Source organism: Pipistrellus kuhlii, unplaced genomic scaffold (genome assembly GCF_014108245.1).
Source record: "Pipistrellus kuhlii isolate mPipKuh1 unplaced genomic scaffold, mPipKuh1.p scaffold_m20_p_104, whole genome shotgun sequence".
NCBI lineage: Eukaryota > Metazoa > Chordata > Mammalia > Chiroptera > Vespertilionidae > Pipistrellus > Pipistrellus kuhlii.
Genome location: NW_023425410.1, coordinates 450,354 through 472,761, shown reverse-complemented (window position 1 = coordinate 472,761; position 22,408 = coordinate 450,354). Strand labels below are relative to the sequence as shown.

General features: G+C 67.0%; 1 protein-coding gene and 1 pseudogene across 5 annotated transcripts in view; both read right to left on the bottom strand.

Annotated features, from left to right (window-relative positions):
- The window catches only part of TRIM29 (tripartite motif containing 29), a 40,456-nt gene extending 18,561 nt beyond the window's left edge, over positions 1–21,895 (bottom strand). The window contains exons 1-8 of one of the 5 annotated variants that reach the window (XM_036430252.2): positions 21,016–21,894; positions 13,256–13,351; positions 12,369–12,602; positions 10,827–11,025; positions 8,697–8,798; positions 6,266–6,358; positions 4,487–4,588; positions 836–912 (exon numbers count right to left, since the gene is read on the bottom strand). In XM_036430252.2, coding sequence (XP_036286145.1) covers positions 836–912; positions 4,487–4,588; positions 6,266–6,358; positions 8,697–8,798; positions 10,827–11,025; positions 12,369–12,602; positions 13,256–13,351; positions 21,016–21,813 — 1,701 coding nt within the window. In that variant the 5' untranslated portion in view covers positions 21,814–21,894. Of the gene's footprint in view, positions 1–835; positions 913–4,486; positions 4,589–5,148; positions 5,154–6,265; positions 6,359–6,383; positions 6,443–8,696; positions 8,799–10,826; positions 11,026–12,368; positions 12,603–13,255; positions 13,352–21,015 lie in introns of all 5 variants that reach the window. The other 4 variants (XM_036430256.2, XM_036430254.2, XM_036430253.2 and 1 more) reach the window with 4 other exon arrangements.
- On the bottom strand, positions 14,952–15,043 carry LOC118714825 (annotated as a pseudogene).
- Positions 21,896–22,408: the final 513 nt, after the last annotated feature.

Here is a 22,408-nt window from a genome sequence, read left to right as displayed (position 1 = left end):
CCTCTATATGTCAGTCACAGCCTGTGAGAGTTGGAAGAGCTATGAAATCATCCCAGCCATCTGACTTATGTTATAGATGGGGAAACTAAGGCACCAAGGAAGATGGCTCCCATAAGGTCACATGGCAAGTTGGTGAGAGGCCTGGGGCCAACCCTCAGGTGGCCAGCCCCCTGGCATAGGATCACCCCCCCCTTCTCCCAGCTCTGGGCGTGGCTGCAGGCACCAGGGCCAGGCCAGCATCTCGAGGTGGCCACGAGCCCCCTCCCCGGACAGTGGGCTGGCCCCTGCAGGGCCGGACCCGGCCTCCACGGTGAGCCTGCGGAGACTGTGGCACAGCGTCTGAGGACAGCCCTGGTCGCTGAGCTCTGCAGGGCCTGGCACATCAGCTACCAAAACCGAAACACATCTGCTCCTAAGTTTGCAGATGTGGCCTCAGCACGCCCACCGCCTCCCCCTGCTGCCCCAGCATGGGGCTCCTCGCTGGTGCTGGGGCAGGTGCTGGTCCCAGCTGAGCTGTCGCCCTCCCAGAGCAGCAGCAGAGCCGTCATTCAGCAAGCAGGTGCCTAGCAGCCATCTGCCAGATCATAGCCCAGGCTGCCCATTTTACAGATGAGAAAACAGGCTCAGAAAGTCCCTGCTGACTTCGCCCCTGCCTGTGGTCCTGGATTCCTTCTGCCCTTTGCTGTGCGCATGTCCTCAGGCCACTGCTGCCTCCTCCCACCACGGCCCAGGGATGTCACGGCCCCCACGGCCCCGGGCAAGTGACAGCTGTCACCGGGAGCCACTCAGCACCCCGCCCGGCCTGGGCAGACTCTCCGCACGGCTCGGCACTCACCAGCAAAGTCTGCTTGCCAGATTTCCAAGTCTGGGGCTGGACCTTGGGGCTCTGGCTCCGCATGAGGGAGGGGTACCCTGGGAAGGCAGAAGCTTGGTCAGAGGAGGCCTGTGGTCAGAGAGGCCCTGCCCGCAGGGAGCCCCAGGCGAGGACCATCTCCATAGTGACCCTCAGGGAGCCCCGGGCGCACCCATCTCCATAGTAACCCTCAGGGAGCCCCGGGCGCACCCATCTCCAACGTGGCCATCAGGCTCCATCCAGCCCACTCCCAAGGAGAGCCATCCCCAAGGAGGCTGCAGCCCACGGGGTTCCCCTGGGGAAACCTGGGGGCTGGCCGAAGGGAGGGGCCCAAGGCAGACAGAAAGCGGAGGAGCAGGCGAGGTGGGCTGGGCCGGCAGCAGGAAAGTGTCCCCCAATCCAGGTCAGGGTCACTCCACTCTGGAAATTTCCTCTCGCAATCGCCCCGGCCCGTCCTGAAGCCCCGGAGCCCAGGAAAGCCTCTCAGAGCCAGCCTGCGGGCTCCGCCAGGAGGCCCCACCCGTGCCGCACTGACCGGCCCACGGGCTCCGCGCTGGACTGCGTGTTCCCGGAGGCCCCATCTCTGCGAGCCCGAGGTCGCCCCGGCCGCAGCGAACAAGCCAGTGGGAGCCCGGTTTGGGGGGCCAGCCCCGCCTCGGGCTCTGAGGCCCCTCTTGCGTGGAAGTGGGAGGCGGGGCCAGAGGGGCAGCGATCGCACTGTGTTGTGGTCCAGGGCTGAGCCCAGGCCGGCCTGCAGCAGGGGTCCTGGGTGCCCTGGGAGTCTGGGGGTGGGGGGCACAGGCCTGGGAGAGGCCCTCGGTGCCAGCCAGGCTGGCCCCGCTGGGCGGAGCGGAGCCCGGGAAAGGCCCGGAGCAGAGGGACTCGGAGTCAGCGGGCCCTGCCCAGGCCGGTGCTCAGCAGGCGAGCCCCGTGCGGGCACCACAGGCTGCGGGTTCGGGTCCTTGCTGGGGCGCATGCCTAGGCTGCGAGTCCCACCCCGGTCAGGGCATGGGGCAGGCAGCTGACCAGTTTCTCTCACCTCGACGTTTCTCTTTCTCGCTCTCTCCCCTTCTCTCTAAAAATCAATAAACACATCTCTGCAGGATGTTTATAGTGTGGGGTTCATGAGGTCAAACAATTATAAAAGAAAGGAAGCCTGGCCCGCGCGGCTCAGGGGTGAGCATCGACCTAGGAACCAGGAGGTCCCGGTTCGATTCTCGGTGAGGACACAGGCCCAGGTTGTGGGCTCCATCCCAGTGTGGGGCGCGCAGGAGGCAGCTGATCAATATTCTCATCATTGATATTTCTCTCTCTCCCTCTCTGAAATCAATAAAAAATTTTTTAAATGAACATGTTTGTCCCTGGCGAGGCCAACGAGAGCCCTTAGGGACAAGCTGGTCAGACCCAGAAGCCAGAGCATCGCCGGGGGCGGCCGCTGCCCCGTGGCACTGGGCGAGGGCGCCCGGCTCTGCCCGCGCCCGGCTCTGCCCGCGCCCGGCTCTGCCCCAGCTCTGCCCGCGCCCGGCTCTGCCCCCGCCCGGCTCTGCCCGCGCCCGGCTCTGCCCGCGCCCGGCTCTGCCCCCCGCCCGGCTCTGCCCCCGCCCGGCTCTGCCCCCCGCCCGGCTCTGCCCGCGCCCGGCTCTGCCCCCCGCCGGCTCTGCCCGGCTCTGCCCGCGCCCGGCTCTGCCCGCGCCGGCTCTGCCCCCCGCCCGGCTCTGCCCGGCTCTGCCCGCGCCCGGCTCTGCCCGCGCCCGGCTCTGCCCCCGCCCGGCTCTGCCCGGCTCTGCCCGCGCCCGGCTCTGCCCGCGCCCGGCTCTGCCCGCGCCCGGCTCTGCCCCCCGCCCGGCTCTGCCCGCGCCCGGCTCTGCCCGCTCCGGCTCTGCCCGCGCCCGGCTAGCCCGCGCCCGGCTCTGCCCCGCCCGGCTCTGCCCCCGCCCGCTCTGCCCCCCGCCCGGCTCTGCCCGCGCCCGGCTCTGCCCGCGCCCGGCTCTGCCCCCCGCCCGGCTCTGCCCGGGCCCGGCTCTGCCCGCGCCCGGCTCTGCCCGCGCCCGGCTCTGCCCGCGCCCGGCTCTGCCCGGGCCCGGCTCTGCCCGCTCCCGGCTCTGCCCGCGCCCGGCTCTGCCCGCGCCCGGCTCTGCCCGCGCCCGGCTCTGCCCCCCGCCCGGCTCTGCCCGCGCCCGGCTCTGCCCCCCGCCCGGCTCTGCCCGCGCCCGGCTCTGCCCGGGCCCGGCTCTGCCCGCTCCCGGCTCTGCCCGCGCCCGGCTCTGCCCGCGCCCAGCTCTGCCCCCGCCCGGCTCTGCCTGCCGGCCTTGGAAAGTGGGTCCCGCTGACCCTGAACGGGAGCTGGGAGAGTCCCCTTCTTCGTGTCCGGGAAGAAATCCCACACCGGCCGGGGCTGGGGGGCAGGAGTGGGCAGCCGGGTGACTGGGCGTCCGCCCTCTCCCCGAGGAGGCCCAGGACAAAGAAGTGGAGAGAGCCACAGCTGCCACCGTCCGTGGGGAGAGAGGGCGGGACAGGTACCAGGGTTAGTTTTAAACAGCTCACTGGTGTCCAGCGGCCTGGAAAACTCGGGGCTGGCCTGTCCCGAGGTGGGGAACTGGTAGGGGGGCCTCCCAGGGCCTGCTGGGAGAGAGAGGCGTTAGTGGCGCAGGGATTCCACCAACGATCATCTCATTTCCAAACAACCGGCGGCCAGGCTCAGCCCCGTCCCCTGCTGGGAGCGTGCTCTCTGCCTCCTGAGCGGGCGCGGGCTGGGCTGGCCCCGGCTCCTCGCTGCGCGGCCGCCTCCTCCGGGGCCTTCCCCGGGGCCGGTGAGCTGCTCTGTGGAGGGGCCAGGTGGCCAGCTATTCCTGGGGGCCGCGGTGCACGGGAGGGCTCCCTAAGGCCCGGCCGGAGGCTCCGTGGCAGGTGAGCACGTAGGGAGCAGGCAACCACTCACCCCTGCCGGGCGCCTTTGACTGTCCGACGCAGGGCAGGGAGGGCTCCGTGGAGGGGTCTGTAGGAGCCAGACAGGCCTCGGGGACCCCGTTCCCTAGCTCCTGCCCAAGCACCCTCCTTGCCTGGCTGATGTCTAAGCCTGGGCCCTGGGCTCAGGCTGGGCCTGGCCAGGAAGAGGGGCTGAGGAGGGAGCCACCTTCAGAGGCCGCTGCCTGGGGTCTGCCTGCCCTGGGAACCCCCTCCCCCACGTCTTTCAGGCCGGGCATCCTCGGTGCCCGACACGCTCACCAGCCTGGACGTCTCCAAAGAGCCTGAGGGCTGGGCCCCGTGAAGGGTTGGCGCGACCCCCCCCAGGGCCCGAGGGGGCAGAAGTGGAGCCCGGAGGCCCTCGCCCCCTTTCCCCACAGCCGCCCCAGGGCTTTGGCTCTTGGATGGTGACGGGAGCCACCTGGCCACAGGGCTCCACTCACCAGCGGGGAGACGGGATGAGGGAGGAGGGGATGTGGAGGGTGTGGCCTGGCCCCGGTGCCCACAGGGGACAGTGCGAGAGCCCTGCCGGGCCAGTCAGCTGCCCTGGCGCCCGGGAGGGAGCGTGGCTCCGGCTCCAGCCCGGTTCCACCCGCGGAGGTGGCGCTGGAGGCCAGGGCTGGAGGAGGAGCAGGGCCAGGCAGGGCGGGGAGCAGGCTCAGGGCTCACCTTTCAGGGAAAAGGAGGAGCTGCCCGGGACCCCGGGCAGGGGCAGGTCCTCGGGGCTCTGCACGGAGGAGGAGTACTCCCAGACTCGTGACGTGTAGTTACCTGCCAGGCAAAGGAGAGGGTCAGTCCCCGCGGCCATTCCTGGGACTGACCCGAACTCACCGGGTCTCAAGCCAGGGGGATGCTGGGCCCACTCACCTCCTGCCAATCAAAGCTGTCTTCCAAACCAGGGCGTGCTGCGCCCTGCCCGCCCCAAAGCACCCTGCCGCCCACCCTCCGCAGCCCCGCCTCCTCCCTCGCCCGCTCCGTGCACACGGAGTCTGCACCCGCAGGCTCCCTCCGCCCGGCTTTCTGCACAGACCAGGCCTGGTGTACTCCCCGTGCACCCCCACTCTCAGCAAACCCAGGCGCTGGTCTTCAGTGTCAGCTTCCGCCTCAGCTCCCAGCCTGTGAGCTCGCCACGCCCCCTCACCACACGCTGCACCCCCCCCTGCAGGTGGTGCTCAGCGACGTCTCCCCCAGAGCTCCGAGGGCAGCGTGCACCCCTGCCCGGCACAGAGCCTGCCCAGAAGGGGGTCCTCGGAGGGCTGGCAGATGAACGAGTGAGCAAATGAGCAAATAAATGCAGACACGGGCTGAGCGTTAGTCAGAGCAGCTGAGACACCTCCTGGCACCGCTCCCCAGGGGGGCAGCTGACACGTGTCCCTTTGCAAGGGGCAGCAGCAGGGGGGCATACAGGACAGGGGGTCCTCAGGGCCCCTCTGAAGAGGCCCCTCCTCCGACCCCTCCCGTTCCACCGCAGGGTCCCAGGCCCGAAATCTCCCACCGTTGCCGGGAGGGGTCCAGGCTTAGCAGTCAGAGGTCTGGCTGTCCGCCCCCTGCAGCTGAGCCCTGCCCACAGGGTCCCGGGAAGTCTCTGCAGCCTGGACCTCAGCCAGCACGTCCGCCCAGGCTCTCAGGCCCCATGGGCCTGGCCCTGTCATTCCCTCATTCGTCTGCCCCCCCCCCCCCCCGTCCCCTCTCTTCAACAAGTGTCTCCTGAGCTCCCCCAGGCCCAGGTGGCAGCTGTGGCAGACAGACCAGCGTGGCCCGCACAGTCTCCGTGTTCGTGCTGGTGCAGGGGAGTCCAGGCCTGGACACGAGGCCTGGTGCTGCCCCGTCCAGGGGTCCTGCCTCCCGACCCCCAGGACTTCCTGTTCTCTGGAGGCCCCACTGGCTCTGCAGGCTGGCTGTGCCGGGGGCTGGGAGCTGGCTCGCCACCCCCCCCCCACCCGCACAGGGCTGAGAGGGCCAGGCTCCCACTGGCTCCCCAAGCGTGAGGCCCCCGCAGCGCCCGGCGGAGCTGGGCACCTGCCGTCCCCGGAGGCCAGGGCTTTCCCATCCATCTCTCCTGGGCCGAGGGCCTGTCACCCTCCCCTCTCAGGGCGGGGCACCCCTCACCCGCTCGGGGTGGGCCCACTCCACACCCTGCCACCCTGCCCCTTAGGGCAGCAGGAGTCTGGCTTCCTAAGGTGTAAGCACGCAAATCTTCGAGGGCCCTCCTGCCCCGACTCGCGCTGAGGGGCACCCCCAAATCCACCCAGGCCCCAGTCCCTGCTGTTCCCAGGCAGAAGGTCCCGGACTCAGGCTCCCAGGGCGGCCGCTCCCGCAGCCCCATGCCGCGGTCTCACCGCACACACAGGCACAATCGCCCCACCTCACCTCGGAGCTCACAACCCCTCTACAGCCCCTTCGGCTGGGATTGGAAGCCCCGCCCCCTCACCCGAGCCCCGCCCCTACCTTTGGTGCCATAGAGATTGTTGAAGTTCTTCTGGTTGATGTCCTTGGGGAGGCGGCTGGGGGACACGGGCTGGTACGACGTCCTGGCCCCCGCTGGGAAGCAAAGGGGAAGGGCAGCTTACCTGAAGGCCCGGGCCTGTCCCAAGGCCCAGATGCCACTACGACAGCTCCCTGGGTCTGAGTAAAAAGACCATTTCATTCCCCCCCACCCCCCCCCATCAGGACACATTCTGTTCCTGCCAAGAGCACCAGGGGTGGTTGGACAGCCTGGACACGGAGGCCTCTGGTCACCTGCTCGAGACTGAGGGTCACCAGAGGCTGAGGGTCCCGGTCAGGCACACGCCTGCGCTGTGGGTTCCATGCCCAGTGAGGGGAGTGCAGGAGGCTGCTGGTCAGTGATTCTCTCATCATTGGTGTTTCTCTCGCTCTCTTCCTCTCAGAAATCAATAAAATGTTTTGTTTGTTTTTTTAAAGAAAGCTCACTCAGGTCCTTCTGTGGGCCCCGCCCTGCGCAGAGCCAGCCTCAACAGGCCCAGCCCCTACCCGGCACCTGCTCCGCCCGCCCCCGCAGTGCTGCGCCTCCCCCGGCCCTCGGCCCTCACGCCGGCCTCCGCACCGGCCCGCTCCTGCAGCCGGGCCCCACACCCAGCGGCATGGCCTCCAGGGGCCTCGCTGCCTGAGTCTGACCTCCTGGCCTTCGCTGGTCTCTGCCTCCAGCCCAGGAGCCTCCTGTCCCAGGGCGGGCGGGGCGGGCACGGGGTCAGGGGCCCTGGTCTCCCCTGCAGATGCCCAGCCTCCTGGCATCCTCTCTCCTCAAGCAGGGCCCGAGGGGCAGTGGCAGGCAGGCTCTCAGGGGACACGGCGGGTGCTCTGCCCTCCCTCCCCCACTGCCTCCTCCTCACGGCCTGTGGGGGACCTGCCCTCCCCACCATTGTCCTCAGGATGGGGGGCAGAGCAGGGGCAACTCGGGGTTTGATGCCCAGCAGGGTCCTGGCCCAGAGGCCTGGGAGCGAAGAGAGAGGGCTGGTGGGAGCTGGGATCTCACAGAACTGCGTCCCGAGGGCAGCGGGGGGCGGGGGGAGGGTTGGTTGGGCCAGACTCGCCGTCCTCGCCAGGCCTCTACTTGAAGTCCAGGTGCTGCTTTCTCATTGGGTGGGGCCGCTCCTCTGACCTGAGCTCATCCCTCCCACCCGCCGTGTGCACCCCCCCACCGTGTGCGCCCCCCCACCGTGTGCGCCCCGCCCGCCGTGTGCACCCCCCCACCGTGTGCGCCCCGCCCGCCGTGTGCGCCCCGCCCGCCGTGTGCGCCCCCCCCGCCGTGTGCGCCCCGCCCGCCGTGTGCGCCCCCCCCCGCCGTGTGCGCCCCCCCCGCCGTGTGCGCCCCCCCCGCCGTGTGCGCCCCCCCCGCCGTGTGCGCCCCCCCCGCCGTGTGCGCCCCGCCCGCCGTGTGCGCCCCCCCCACCGTGTGCACCCCCCCCCCGCCGTGTGCGCCCCCCCACCGTGTGCACCCCCCCCCCGCCGTGTGCGCCCCCCCCCGCCGTGTGCGCCCCCCCCCCCCCGGCCATGTGCGCCCCACCCGCCGTGTGCGCCCCGCCCGCCGTGTGCACCCCCCCGCCGTGTGCGCCCCCCCGCCGTGTGCACCCCCCCCCGCCGTGTGCGCCCCCCCCGCCGTGTGCGCCCCCCCCCGGCCATGTGCGCCCCACCCGCCGTGTGCGCCCCCACCCCCCGTGTGCGCCCCCCCACCGTGTGCGCCCACCCGCCGTGTGCGCCCCGCCCGCCGTGTGCGCCCCGCCCGCCGTGTGCGCCCCCACCCACCGTGTGCACCCCCCCCCCGTGTGCGCCCCGCCCGCCGTGTGCGCCCCCCCCGCCGTGTGCGCCCCGCCCGCCGTGTGCGCCCACCCGCCGTGTCCCAGGGGTTAGTCAGTGCAGGACAGGGGCCTCCTCCACGCATCCTTTCTGCCTCTCCCCACATGTATTCTCCCCACATACGTGCCTGCACCCCTGCCCCGCACATGCCTACACACATTCCCCGCACATCCTGCACCCTCCCCCCACATCCTGCACCTGAGGCTGGCAGGCCGCACCACCTTAGGTAAAGGGCACTGTTGCTGCCAAAGAATGCGACAGGCTCCCACAGGGCAGGGACAGGCAGGCGCTGGTCTGCACCCCCCACCAGCCGGGAGGCAGGCCACAGAGGGGGGCGGGGGGGCAGCCGCCTCCAGGCCCTGAGGGGCAGAGGGAGGCACAAACAGAGGCAGAAGCCAGACCCAGTGTGGCCGGGTGGGCGGGGCTGGAGGCCAGGGAAGGTGGGGACCCCTGGGTGGTGAGGAGGGAAGCCCCTGAGGAGCAGGGTGCCGGGTCACAGCAGCTGGTCCAGGCGAACAGGACAGGGCCTCGCCCACCAGGCCCAGGGGCTCTGCCGCAGCCTTACCCTTGGGCGTGAGGTACATGGAGTACCTCTTCATGGCGTCCGGCGCGCCCCAGTCGCTGGCGTAGCTGCTGGTGTAGCTGCTCATGTAGCGGTGGTCGCCCCCTGGCAGGAGAGGGCGGTCAGCGGAGGGCTGAGGGGGCAGCTGCCCAGCACCCGCTGCTCCGAAGGCGGGCTCCCAGCCTCAGAGGAGGCAACCCCGCCTCACCCCTCTGCTTGGGGCCCCGGGCCGCAGGGGGCTCTGCCTGCCCTGCCCGGAGCTGGGAGCCGTGTGCACGGAGCTGGGAGCCGTGTGCACGGACCTGCATCTGCCATGTGCTGCTAACTCTTCTCCCCATCTGACAGGCACTCAGCCCCTGCACCCCCAAGACACAGCCCCGAGCATGGGCGAGTGGCCTGGGCTCAGGAAGCCACTGGCCCAAGGTGCTGCGCCAGCTGGCCCCGGGGCCAGCCCAGCCCCCACTGCTGCACCCCCGGGCGGGCTGGCCCCGGGCTTGAGAGGCGTGCAGAGGAGTGAGCTCTCAGAATGGGCCCGACGCCTCTCGCCGCCCCTCACTCCTCAAAACCCAGTGTGCTCCCTCTGCCTCCAGCCCTCCTCGCTCCTCCTCACCCCTCCCTCTCCTACCCGCCCAGCAGCACCGTGGCTGCAGCCAGAACCAGCGCAGAGGCGCTGGGCCTCAGAGGCACCCGGCCCGGAGCTGCCCTCCACCCTGACGGAGGCCGTGCCCACCGGGAATGGCCCGGGCTGCCCTGCCCTCACCCCCCCGCCCCCCGTGGCCGCCCCATGTTCCCGCAGCGCCCTTGGCGCGGACAGGAGGAGATGGGAGAGGGAGGCAGAGCCGCTGGTGCCTGCCAGGCGGAGCCTGAAAAGCTGCTCCTCTGAGCCTTGGCCCTGGCCTCCCAGCTCCCCTGCCCGCCCCCCGGCCCCCTGGCTCCCCCAGCCCCCCTGCCTGCACCCCGGCCCCCCGGCTCCCCCGGCTCCCCTGCCCGCCCCCCTGGCCCCCTGGCTCCCCCGGCACCCCTGCCTGCCCCCCGGCCCCTGGCCCCCCAGCCCCTCTGCCTGCCCCCCGGCCCCCCGGCCCCCCCGGCTCCCCCGACCCTTGGGTCCCCCTGGCCCCCTGGCCCCGGAGACACGCCACAGCTGCCGAGAGCTCAGATGCTGGCGGAGAGCAGGCGGGCCCTCCGTCTGCCAGCCTCACCCTGGGGTCACGCGGTGTCTTTAGCAGGAGGTTTCGGGAGCCGAGTGCCCCCCGTCTCACTGCCGTGCTGACCCTCCTCAGAGCACCGGCGACGCCACCACCAGACATGCAGGGCCGCTGGCCTGGCAGTCTGCCCCCAAACGGCACACGCCGCGCCGGCCGCCGCCTCGGAGTCTGGCAGAGCCGTCAGCAGGCGGTGTCGCGGCCGGGAAGTGCCCAGGCGCCCGCCATGAAGGGACGGACAGGGCTGGAGTGGGGCGGGTGGGGGGACACCTCAGCAGGGTAGGGCCAGGGGAGGAGGCTCTCTGTGGGCTCGTCAGTGGCCTCTGTGGGTGGAGCATGATTCAGAAGAGACGCTGCCTTCAGGGGAGCTGGGGAGTCACTGGGACAGGCCATGCCCCCCCCCCCCCCCCCCGCTCTGTCCCTCACCGCCCCCTGCCGCCCGGCCCAGCCTCGGAGAGCAGAGGACTCAGCACGTTGACGTTGACGGGAGCTCTCTCTCCCCAAGGCAGTTCCATGCCACCTCCCGAGGTCTGCAAAGCCCTTCCAAGAGGCAGCCAGGCCCGCCCGGCGGGGCTCAGGGCTTGAGGGGTTGAGCGTGGACCTAGGAACCAGGAGGTCACGGTTTGATTCCAGTCAGGGCTCAGGCCCGGGTTGTGGGTTTGATCCCAGTGAGGGATATGCAGGAGGCAGCCCATCCATGATTCCCTCTCATCATTGGTCAATAAAATACTTTTTGAAGAGAAGTGGCAGCGTCCACCAGCTGCTGGACTGGGCCCGGCTCGGACGCAGCCCTGAGCCTGCCGCGGCAGAGCAGGGCCGGGGCGCCGGGGCCGGCTGCCCTGCCGGGGCCGCCTCGGAGGGCTGCACGGGCCCGGACCAAACCGCAGGCCGGCGGTCTGTGGGCCCACCACACCACACACAGCGGACCCACCGGTGTCGGCGTGGCTCCTCTCGATGAAGCTGCGGCTCAGGTCAGCCTTGCACACCTTCTCCACGTGGCGCATGCACACGTTCAGCAGGTCGTCCCGGCAGTTGCCCAGCGCCTGCCCCAGGCCCTCCCCCTCCAGCAGCACGCGGTAGCTGGGCAGGGGCGGGGGCAGGGAGTAATTGCTCATCAGCGCGCCAAACTCCTGCGGAGAGGGAGAGGGCCTCAGTCTGGGAGGCTGGCACAGGGCAGCTGGCAGTTTCCACATGAGCCAGAGGCCGGGCGTGGCCCCGCTGTGCTGTGGATGGGCCCGTTTCTCTCCGTAACAGGGGAGCGTTTGGCCCTGGCCTGTTTGGCTCAGTGGGTGGTGTCGGCCTGTGGATAGAAGAGGCCTGGATTCGATTCTGGTCAAGGGCAGGTGCCCAGGTTGTGAGTTCCCGTGGGAGCACACGAAGGAGGTGACAATGGATTTGTTTCTCTCACATCGATGCTTCTCTCTGTCTCTCCCTCTCCTTTCCACGCTCTCTAAAGTTAATGGAAAACATTTTTAATAAAATGAGATGAAATACGAGAGTCTGACTAAAGCCCACGGGTGCCAAAGCCCTGGCGGCACAGAGGGGACTCGGTGGCCCCGCCACACTGTGCGCCCGTCTGCCGTGGCTGGGCGGCGGCACGGTGCAGGCGTGGGGGCGAGAGCCTGCAAACGGCGGAACCTGCAGCGCCCGTGCCTGTCAGGGCAGCACCCCGTCCAGGCCCCATCCTGCCGCTCACCCTGGAGCTCCTCCTCTCTCCCGCTCCCCGGAGAACCCTCTACTTTCCAATCCCAAGGGGCCAGCAAGAGCCGCTGTCCCACCTCCTCTGCCTCAGCTCCCCTCCTGCGCGCCCCTCCCTGGGCCTCCGGGACGCCCCTGAACCACCTGGTTCGGCAGTGACTTCCACATGCATACAGGCTGCCCTCCGACTGTCTGGATGCAGCTCCAAAACCGTAACCCGCAGTGAGAGGACTAGGCAGGCAGGGCACCCAAAGCCTCCAGCAGACAGGAGGACAGATGGATGACTAGACCAACAGCTAAGACCAAGGACAACAGCCCTAGCTGGTGTGGCTCAGTGGATAGAGCATCGACCTGAGGACTGAAGGGCCCTGGGTTTGATTCCAGTCAAGGGCACAGGCCCGAGTTGTGGGCACCATCCCAGTAGAGGGTGTGCAGGAGGCAGTCGATCCATGATTCTCTCTCTTTACTGATGTTTTCATCTCTTTCTCTCCCTCTCCCTTCCTCTCTGAGATCAATAAAATATATATTATAATAAATTTTTTTTTAAAAAGATCCAGGACAACAAATATGCAACGCTTCTCGGCCACAATCCCACACTCGAGCAGGCATCGCTGACTCCTTCCTGCAGGCGGAGCACTGCCGGGGCCAGGAGGCCCGGGGCGCCATCCGCGGGTCAGGGGGGAAATGGCTCAGCACAGGAATTCGGGGAGCCGTGGCTGCGTGGCTGGGGCGTGGGGTGAGGGGTGCCTGGAAGTGGGCGCCGGGGGGGCCTCACCTGCAGGAAGAGCACCGAGTCGCTGATGCTGTGCAGCTGCTCCCGCGTCTGCTTGTCCTCCTGCAGCACCTGGGCCCGCTGCTCCAGGGCGTCCACGATCACCTTCACCTGGCCCACGGCGTCCTGCTCCCGCTGCTCCAGGGCCACCCTCACCTCCTCCTTCTGCTTCTCCAGCTCCCGCGCCAGCTCCCGGAAGCTCTGCTCCAGGACGGCCTTCTCACTGGTGGTGAAGCTCTGGGTGTGGAGGAGGGCACGGGGGAGGGGGTCAGTCACTGGGTGTTCCCCCGCAGCGGCTGGGCCTCCAGCCCGGAGCCGGTCTTTCCCTCCCAGAGAGCCTGGTGCCCACGAAGCTCGCTGAGGCGGCCGGGGAGGCGGCCCTGAGGGAGGGCCAGGCGTGTGCGCCGCCATGCCTTACCCGGTGGCCTATGGCCACCACTCCCCGCCCGGTGGGCAACGCTCTGGGCCCAGAGCCCGTGAGTCCAGCTGTGCTCCCTGAGCCTCCACCAGAACCCAGCACCACCAGGAGGCGCTGGTGGGTGCGTATGTGGCCGGGCCCAGGGGCAGATGTGTGTGCAATTACTCATGCCATGCACACGCACACCTGCCCTCCTGGCCCGGGGCGAGCGATGGCGGCCGGTGGCCTGGGCAGACAATGGGCATTGGAAGGCGGTGGTTCTAGACCCTGTCTGTCCTGGAATGATGTCACGGGAGTGTAGGGTGATGGGTAGGATCCCACTTGTACCCCTGGCCCCGAATGAGACGAGGGATTGGCAAGAACGCCAGCGCACGGGGAGAACCGGGAGAAAGCCAGCGTGGGTCCACGTGGCTGAGGCCCGGGCAGGAGGCCGCCTCTGCCCGGGAGGGGGAGGGCTGGGGGGCGGCTGCACCTTGATGCGGTCCTTCTCCTTCTGCCACTTGTCTGCCTCGTCCTCAAGCTCGATGATCTTGAGCTGCAGCTGCTCCTTCTGCAGGGACAGCTCTGTCTGCAGGGGAGGGGGAGGAGACGTCAGGGCTGGAGGAGTGGGAGTGGGCCCACCCAGGGAGCAGCCTTGACAGGCTCACTCGTCCATCTAGTCCTTCGTCAGCAAACCGCATCCAGACCTCACAGGCCAGGCCCCGGGCCAGTGGCCAAGGATCCAACAACACTGTCCCCCAAACCCGACCGCAGGGGCTGGCACCGCAGGTCTGCGCAGGCTCACCGCTGCAGCCCTCCGCCCAAGGTGGGGCCCCCTCCTCCCGCGGGCCGGGCCAGGGGAGGGTCCGACAGGGGGCCTGTGCCAGGCGGCTTCCCATCCCGGGAGGATTTCTGTCTGTCCCAGGCTGAGGGGCAGGCGGCTGGCTCAGGAACGGAGGAGCTGGCCCTAGTGCCCTCCCACACACACACAAGGTCTGGCGGACAGGGGAGCCAAGAATAAAAGTGCGTGCGTGCAGGGTGCGCTCCCACCTCAGGCCCGGGCATCCGAAGGCTTAACTCCGGGCACTGTCCCCTCCAGGCGGGGCCTTCACAGCTCCCTGTGCACTCGCTCGCCTCTCATGGAGGTGGGGAGGGCTGCCTAAGGGAGCTGTGGGTCCCTAGGACCAGGAAAAGGACGCTCTCAGCGGGTGCCTGGCACAGGGCACCTTCTCTGGACAGCATGCCAGGCAGGCCAGCGGGGCACTGCGAGCGAGGGCAGTGGGCAGGAGCGGTGGGAGGTGGGCACTGCCTGCACAGAGGGGCTGTGCAGAGGCGGGGGAGGCAGCACTCTGGAGCAGCGGTCGCCAACCTCTGGGCCCTCGTGGCCGTGGCCCCGGACCACCGGTTCAAGATTAGATGAAAGATGCAAAACAGATGGCGGAGGCTAGGAGGAACGGGCGCCGGAATGGCGGGAGGAAAGGGGGTGAGTGGGCGGCGATCAGACCAGGGAAGGCAGAGGCCGGAGGAGCCCAGGTCTGGGGGAGAGGTGCGTGGCCTGGGGGCGAGGAGCGGACGAGGCCGGGTGGAGGCGGGTGTGACAGGCAGCGTGGACTCACTGGCGAGAGCAGGGGGAAGGCTCTGACCACAGAGGAAGCGGGTCCGAGGAGGTCAGAAATGTTTACGCCGGCCATGCCACCGCCCGCGCGGCTCAGGGTGGTGCGTCGACCTACGAACCAGGACTCAGGGTTCGAATCCCCGCCAGGCACAGGCCTGGGCTGCGGGAGGCAGCCGAACAGTGATCGTCTCTCCTCACTGATGTTTCTCTCTCCCTCTCCCTCCCTGAAACAAATAAAAAACTAATTAAAAAAACAAAGCCGAGGCCAAGGCCAGGGCGTCAGCCCGGGCGCCCGTCCCGCTCAGAGGGAGAGGAGGGCCGTGGGCTCGCCCAGGGGTGGGGGGAGCCAGCCCCGGAGGAAGGGGGGCTTGAGCCCTGACAGGCAGACTGAGTGGAGCGGGGCTGCCGCTGCGAGGGTGGGAGGTCTGCTGCGAGGCCAGGCCCATCCCCCTGGGGCGTGAGGAAGCCGCACGCCCCAGGAAGCCTTTGGGGCCGCCAATACAATGGTGCACATAACAGTCCCACAACTCGAGTTTTACAATATCCTGTTACACGGTTATTATTTTTTCTTTTTTAAAATATGGAATGCTTCACGAATTTGCGTGCCATCCTTGGGCAGGGCCTTGCTAATCTCTATTTTAGCACACGTGCTGCCGAAGCGAGCACACACATCACTACTAACAGCAAACCGCAGCGTTCGCTGACGGCCGACCACACCGTTTCCCTCACGGCCCCTCGCAGGCCTTTCCCTCCGCTGGCACCGGCAGCGGGCGGTCAGCAGCCGGCGGCCGCGCAGGGGTCTGGGACTGACTTTTGGGTGAGTGCAACAGGAGATGTTTCGCTTTCGGAGAACAAGAAAAATAGGTTTATTTTAAGGAGACCAGATTTTTACATTGGTAAAGCGGGACACCATTGACCCGGGTGGGGGGGAGTGGGAGGTTCTTGATTAAAAGTTTGGTCTATATGGAGCAACAAAAATTTTCATAGAACGCAAAAATAGTATTGTAATATATATTTTTTAAAATTTCAATATAAGCACAATTTATAAATATAATAAATAAATTATGTATAGTATTATTTTATTCTTTGGCATATTTCTCATTTGAGTGAATTTTTTAGTAGATTGCTGTCATTTAAAAGGTCATGAAATTTTTCACAAGAATTTGTTAAATTATATTTCACACATAAAATGGCTTTCAAAGTCTCAACACTTAATTGTGATTTTTCTGACGTCCATGCTTTATTTACCGTAGGAAAAATGCGTTCAGTTGCAGCATTAGTTCCTGGTAAGGACAGAGTGTATTCCACAATTCTAACAACTGATCAACAATGCGAACTTTGATAAGCAGTTCTCGATAATCTGTTCTCAACAATTATTTGTTATTATTAAAGTTTAACATTATAAAATTAACAAAAATAATATCAAACTCATATCCTGGCTAAATAGCCACATGGCCGCTGAAAACCGTATATTCCCTTCAGTTCTCCCGCCGTTCCCCAGCTTGTCGAGCATTCTTTCCAAAGTCAGGACTTTTTTAAATGCCCAGACGGGGGACCAATTGTTAAAAATTGGGACTGTCCTGCCAAAAGTGGGACATCTGGTCTCCTTAGTTTATTTGCGTTAGTCTTATTAATCTGTGCAGTTATCAGTGTGTGGTAAGTTCATGTTCAAGAAGAATATCAATGTCTATTAAAATGTTCTGTTATCTTATGTGAACGATGACTCATTTATCTCAGCCCTTTGTGGTCAACACGTCTCTCCCGAAATAAACCCCGTTTCTATGAAAATGGAAGCTCTGGTTTGTTTGCGGCCACATCCGCTCACACCGTGTTATTGGGCCCGTGTCGGCCTGAGTCTGACACGCCTGCCCCAGCTGCCGGCACGCCCGGCAGGGCCGGGCAGAGCTCAGCGGCCCTGGGGAGGAACCCTGGGCCAGAGGCTGTGCTGCTAGCCCGGCCCCTGTCAGCTCTGGGGGGAAGGGTTGGGGAGACCCTGGAGGTGCACTCAGCCTCCGTGTGCCCCTTGCCAACTCCGCGCTGGGGAGGCGGGATGCACCGCACGCAGCGGGCTCCGGGCCGGCTCCCAGCACGAGGGAGAGGGGCTGCACCGTCCCTGGGCACCTCGGGGCCGGCCTCCCCCTCTTCACACCCTGCGGAGTGCGGGTCTGAGAGACCGGAAGCCAGGACGTTTAAAGCGGCAGAAGTACAGCCACGATGGCGGCTGCTGTCCTAGCGCGGACACCGACCGTGACTGTTACCTGGTTAACACCTGCCAGGTTACGGAGGCTTAGTTCTTGGGTCTAAGGGTGTTGTTTTTAAAAATTATTGTCTTCTAAATGTTGGGAAGTTATCTTGTTCAAGTACTTACTGCAGTTTGGCTCAGATGCTTTACGGTTCGCATGAGCCTTTGGCGGGAGAAGTGGCTGTTCCCCCTGGGGGAGCCGCACGGGCTGGGTAGGCGTGAAGCACACGTGACTGTCTGTGTGGGACGTCACTGAAACACCGAGCACTTGAGTAACTGTATTTCCTGAATAAATGTATGTTTATGAATTTTCTAACTTAAAACAATTAACAAAGATGCAGAAGCCAAGGCCTGGAAGCCCTCGCAGCTAGAAGTGGTGAGACCAGGAAGCAGCGACCTCGGGCTGGCCCCGGGCTGCCCTGCGTCTCCGGGACATCCTCCCTCTGGTGCTACTTCCGCTCGGGCTTCCCACCTCACAGGGGGCAGCTCGGGCCTCCCCTTCCTCTTGGCGCCCCCCTCCTTATCGCCCTGGGGCCCTGCTCTCTCTCCTCTCCCCTGGAAGGTAAGAAAGCCATGCCTGACAGGGCCTCAGCTCCCGTGCTCCCCTCCCTCCTGACTTCCTCCTGCTCCCATCCCATCCTCTTCACCTGCCCAGGCCTGTCCCTAAGCCTCCTCTGTTCCACTCCCACTCGGGGCTGCCTCTTGCTCGGAGGCCAGGGGCTGGCCGTGTGGGCCGCCCAGCCTCGGGAGCAGAGGTTCCTTGAGAGCAGGGAATGGCTCAGCATGTGCCCCGCCGGGGGCTGCTCCGCTGCAGACACGCCTGACACGCACCTGGATCCCTCTGCCCGCGGGGCGGGCCCCTGAGATCAGGCCACCAGCTCCCCTGGCCGAGCCAACCACACGGGCCACACCACCGGTTAATTGCCAAATGCGTACTCCGACAGTGATTGTCTGGACGACGGTCTGAGATGCTCAGGCTCCCCATCCCCGCTCAGTGCCACAGCCCTCGGTCAGTCTGCCTGGCAGCCCCCTTCCTCTGCGCCCTCGGGCGTCAGGCAGGGGGTCCCAGATTGGGGGAGCATCGCCAGCCAGCACACAGCTGCGGCCTCGGCGTCCTCCCGGTAACATTGCGCTAGATCTGCTTCCCAGCCCGGCAGCCCGGCAGCGAAGACCCCGGACCTCGGGGGGCACCTGGGCGTCTGTGTCCTAACGACGCATCAGCCGTCGGGTCAGAGGTCGGCTGTTGGAAGCCACTGGACTCAGGGAGTCCAAGGAGAGCCTGCAAGGGGGAGGCGGGGCAGCCTGGGCTGCGGCCCTCTGAGGGCGGCCCGCTGCCTCTCCCGCTGTGATGGCTTCAGGAGTCTCTGACATCGTCGTATTTCCTCCCTCCTCCCTCCTCCCTCCCTCCTGCCTCCCTCCCTCCTCCCTCCTTCCTCCCTCCTTCCTCCCTCCTTCCCTCCCTCCTTTCTTCCCTCCTTCCTTCCTCCATTCCTTCCCTCCTTCCTCCCTCCTTCCTCCCTCCTTCCCTCCCTCCTTTCTTCTCTCCTTCCTTCCTCCCTTCCTTCCCTCCTCCCTCCCTCCTCCCTCCCTTCCTCCTTCCTTTCCTCCTCCCTCCCTCCTGCCTCCCTCCCTCCTCCCTCCCTCCCTCCCTCCTTTCCTGTCCTTCCTTCCCTCCTTCCTTCCTTCCTTCCTTCCTCCTTCCTTCCTTTCTTCCTCACCCAAGAATGTTTTTCCCACTGACTTTTAGGGAGAGAGGAAGGGAGAGAGGAAGGGAAGGAGGAAGGGAGAAAGAGAAACATTGATGTGAGAGAGACACATCGATTGGTTGCCTCCTGCACGCGCCCCAACTGGGCCTGGAATCAAACCCGCCACCTTTTGGTATGCAGGCTGTCACTCTACCCACTGAGCTACACTGGCCACGGCGAGCCCATTTCTTCATCCATAAAGTCGGTGCAGCGGCCCCCTGGGTGAGACTGTTGCCAGGAGTAACCATGGGACGCCAGGGCCAGTTCCTGGCAAGTGGCTGGGTTCCGGAAGCCTGGTGTGCCTCTTGTCCATTTGCCTGTCACCCTCCCGCCGTCCTGCCTCAGCCTACCCCTCAGCCCCACAGGGGTCACCCCCCCCCCCCCTTTCCTGACCCGCCCGCCCCAGAGCAGGTCTCCCCAGACCTCCAGGAAGTGGGCCCAGGCCCGGGGCTGCTTCTCTTCCTAACCTGGCCCTGCTCTCTCGGCAGACTCTGCCGCGCCAGCCCTGCCCGCAGCCGCTCGGCCCCCTGGGAGCCGGCGCCCAGGGCAGAGGCAGGGCTGAGGGCAGAGGAGCACACGGCCCGAACCCCCTGGGAGCAGGCAGCCCTCGCTCAGCAGCTGGAAGGCCTGGGGGGGAGGGGGCGTGAGGCAGAGGGAGCTGTGTTCCTCCTTGTCACCCGTCAGCCGATCCAGCCCGGGGAGCACTGGAGGCCCGGGGGGGGGTGGGGGGGCTGTGGCATTCAGAGCGGAAGGACAGCCTCCTGACCCCGGGCGTCCCAGGGCCGTCACGTTCCACCCAGTGCCCTGCCCGCGGCCTCTGCTGGGATCCTGGGGGAGGGGGGGCGGGAGACGGACACCCTCCGCTCTGTCATCTGCAGCGAAGCAGCAGGCAGTGTGTCTGCGGTGACCTCACCGCCGTGCCAGCAGCTGCCGGACAGGTCTGGGCGGAGCGGAGGGCGGCGGCGCTGGGGCTGCGGGGGCGCCGGAGAGGGCCGGACCGCGGTGCGTGTCCCTTCCCACACTGGCCCCGCACTCCGCCCCTCCCCAGGCCCGCTGCAGGCACCGCACACACACAGACGCACGCACATGCACCAAACACGCACACACACAGCGCGAGCACGCTGCATGCACTCACGTGTGTGGGTCAGACATCTCCCGGCCGGGAGAGCACGCCGCTGAGCCCTGCCCCTTCCGGCTGTTCTCCTGAGCTGCTCCCAACGCGGACAGGAACTGGGAGCCCGTCCCTCAGACCTCCCGGCCTGACCCGCAGGTGAAGCGGGGACCAGCCTGCGATCCCGGGCTCCTGGCCGTGTGCCGGCCGCCGCCGTGACCTGTCCACTGCAGTCGCTGTGGGGCGGAGCCCCTTGAGCTGCTGCGCCTCGGGGACCAGCTGGAGCCGGGGGGCTGCCCAGCCCTGTCTCCCGGCTGGGGAACGGAAGTTGGCCCAGTCCCACGGAGGAGCCGGCGGCGGGCTCTGCGGGTCACAGGCCGGAGCCCAGGCGGCTCTCCGCTCCGCTGCCCTTCCTCCTCGTCCCCGAGGCCTTGACGCCATTTTCAAGGCCCTGGGATTCCAGGGCCGCGTGGGAACCAATCCGCCCAGCCCTCGGTTTCACCGGGAAACCAAGACCCGGAGCACGAAGGCTAGTCACACCGGGAGCAGCCGCGGCGGGAGCCGGGCGGAAGCGAGCCGTGGCCTGGCTGCCGGGGCTGCTGCCGATTGCCCCATTCGGGTGATTCCCACGTCCGCGCCTGGGGAGGGCTCTGTGCCCCCACTTCTCGCTGCCCAGGAGGGAGGTGGGAGCCAGGCTGGAGTGAGAAAGTGGGGGGAACTGGAAGCACCTCCTTCCTGGGCCGAATGAGGCTTCTGGAGGCTTCCAGGTATGTTCCCGTCTCCACACGCCCCGCCCAGCCCAGGGAGAGCCACCACCCACCGGCCCAGCACCCGTGTGGAAGGAGCGCCGGCCGCGCTGAGCCCTTAAAGCAGGACTCCAGGTTTCCCGGCCCACACGCCCTGCTCCGCCCACAGCAGCACAGGCAGGGCCACATACAGGGAATTCATGCAACATGCGTACCTGCACACATACAAACCATGCAAACATCCATGCGTGCGTATAAACACCCACATGCCTAGAAACACACACACACACACGTATATACCCCACCCACACACAAATGCCGGCCTTCCTAATAGTGCCTGCCCACAGGCCTAGACAGGTTCTGCACGCGCCCACACGCAAAGCACATGGGCCGGCTGAGAGAAGGTACAGGCGGCCAGAGAGGGGTCAGCGGCTGGCTGGCGGGGGTCAGAGAGAGCCAGAGTCGCTGTCCTCTAAATGCAAACTCTAAAGCCAGCGGTGAAGGGTGTTTAACGGTCAAACTCCCTCTTCACCCCCCACCCTTAACGGGGCCCTGCTCAGAGCGGATGGAAGACTCTCCCTAAGGAAAACCGACTCCCTGATGGCTGCTCGGCCCTGAGCCCGGAGCCAGCCCCCATCTTCCATGAGCTCTGCCTCTCCTCTGGGAAGGCCGGGGTGTGCCGGGGCAGGAGAGAGTCGGGGACAGAGGCGGCAGCAGCCCCAAAGCTAGCCCCCCCCCCCCGCGTGGAGGAGGGCAGGCGCCTCGTGAGGGAGGCCGGGGACAGGGCCGGTTACCTCCTTCTCGGCCTTGGCCTCCTCCACGGTCACGGTGCTGTGGTTCTTGTGCTCCTGGAACATGCACAGGTAGCAGATGCAGGTCTGGTCCGTCTGGCAGAAGAGCTCCATGGTCTTGCCATGCAGCGGGCACTTGCGGGCCTCGAAGTCGCCGATGGGCTCCAGCAGCGGGTGGTCGCGGAAGGCGGCGCCCTCCAGGTGCGGCTTGAGGTGCAGCTCGCAGAAGGAGGCCTGGCACACCAGGCAGGACTTGACGGCCTTCTGCTTGTTGCCGATGCAGGAGTCGCACAGGACCTCCTCGGCGCCCGGCTTGGCGCGCGGCAGGCCGCCCGGGCCGGCCCGGGGCAGGCTGTGCCGGCCGGCGTCCGCGGGCTCGGCGGCGGGCGGGGCGGGCTTGCGGGGCTCCGCGAACAGGGACTTGCGCAGCTCGGCCCGCTCGGCGAAGGCGGCGGGCGGCTTCCGGGCGCCCAGCTGCAGCCCGGCGTAGGGGGGCCGCGCGCCCTCCCCGCGGTCCACGCTGAAGTAGTTGGGGCCCTTGTCGTCCGCCGCCTCCGCGAACTGCACGACGGGCCGCCGCCACTCGCTCCCCAGGAACAGGGGGCTCTTCCCCTCCCCCGGCCTCGGCGCGCCGCCCGGGCTCCGGCCCTCCGCCGCCTCCCCGCCGTGCCCGTTGGTGGTCTTGGCGTCTTTGCCGTCCGCCTTGGCCCCGCTGTCAGGGCTGCCGGCGGGGGCTGGCAGGCTGCGGGCGTCCCTGGCCTCCGGGCTGGCGCCGGTGCTCCGCGCGGCGTCGGCGTCCATGGCAGCGCTCGGCGGTCGGTCTCGGGCAGGGGCTGCGGCGGCGGCCTCTTGGCGGCTGGGCAGGGGCACGGGCAGCAGTGGGGCAGGCGGCGCGGCGCCGGAGACACACCTGGGAGAGGAGGCGGCGGGAGGGCGGGCCGGGGCACGCTCAGCGCCGCGGGGCAGAGCAGCTCAGCACCGCCACACCCGCTCGTCCGCCCCGCCCGCCGATCCTGGAAGAAGTGCTTTTCTTCCCCAGTTTAACCACTTTCTCCCGCTCAGCAACCCGTCCGGCTGCTTCCTTCTGATGCACCTTTTACCGGGAGCTCTGGCAGGCGGGCCGCTTGGCTGAGCCCAGAGCCCGGGGCAGAGGCGCGGTGTCTGCCGCCCACGGACGGAGGGCTGGGAACTGGGTCACACCAGCCGAACCCGGGCGCCGTGTGGCCCGGGCTCAGGGGCGGCTCCCTTAAGGGAAAGGATGGTGCTGGGGGTTTTAGGTTTGGAATGAAATGGCTACCGATCATTTAACTCCCCTTGCCAACGCCCGGCTCTGTCCTCCGTACATGACAATCCAACAACCTGCTCAGTGACGCCGCTTAGCAGACGAGAAAACGGG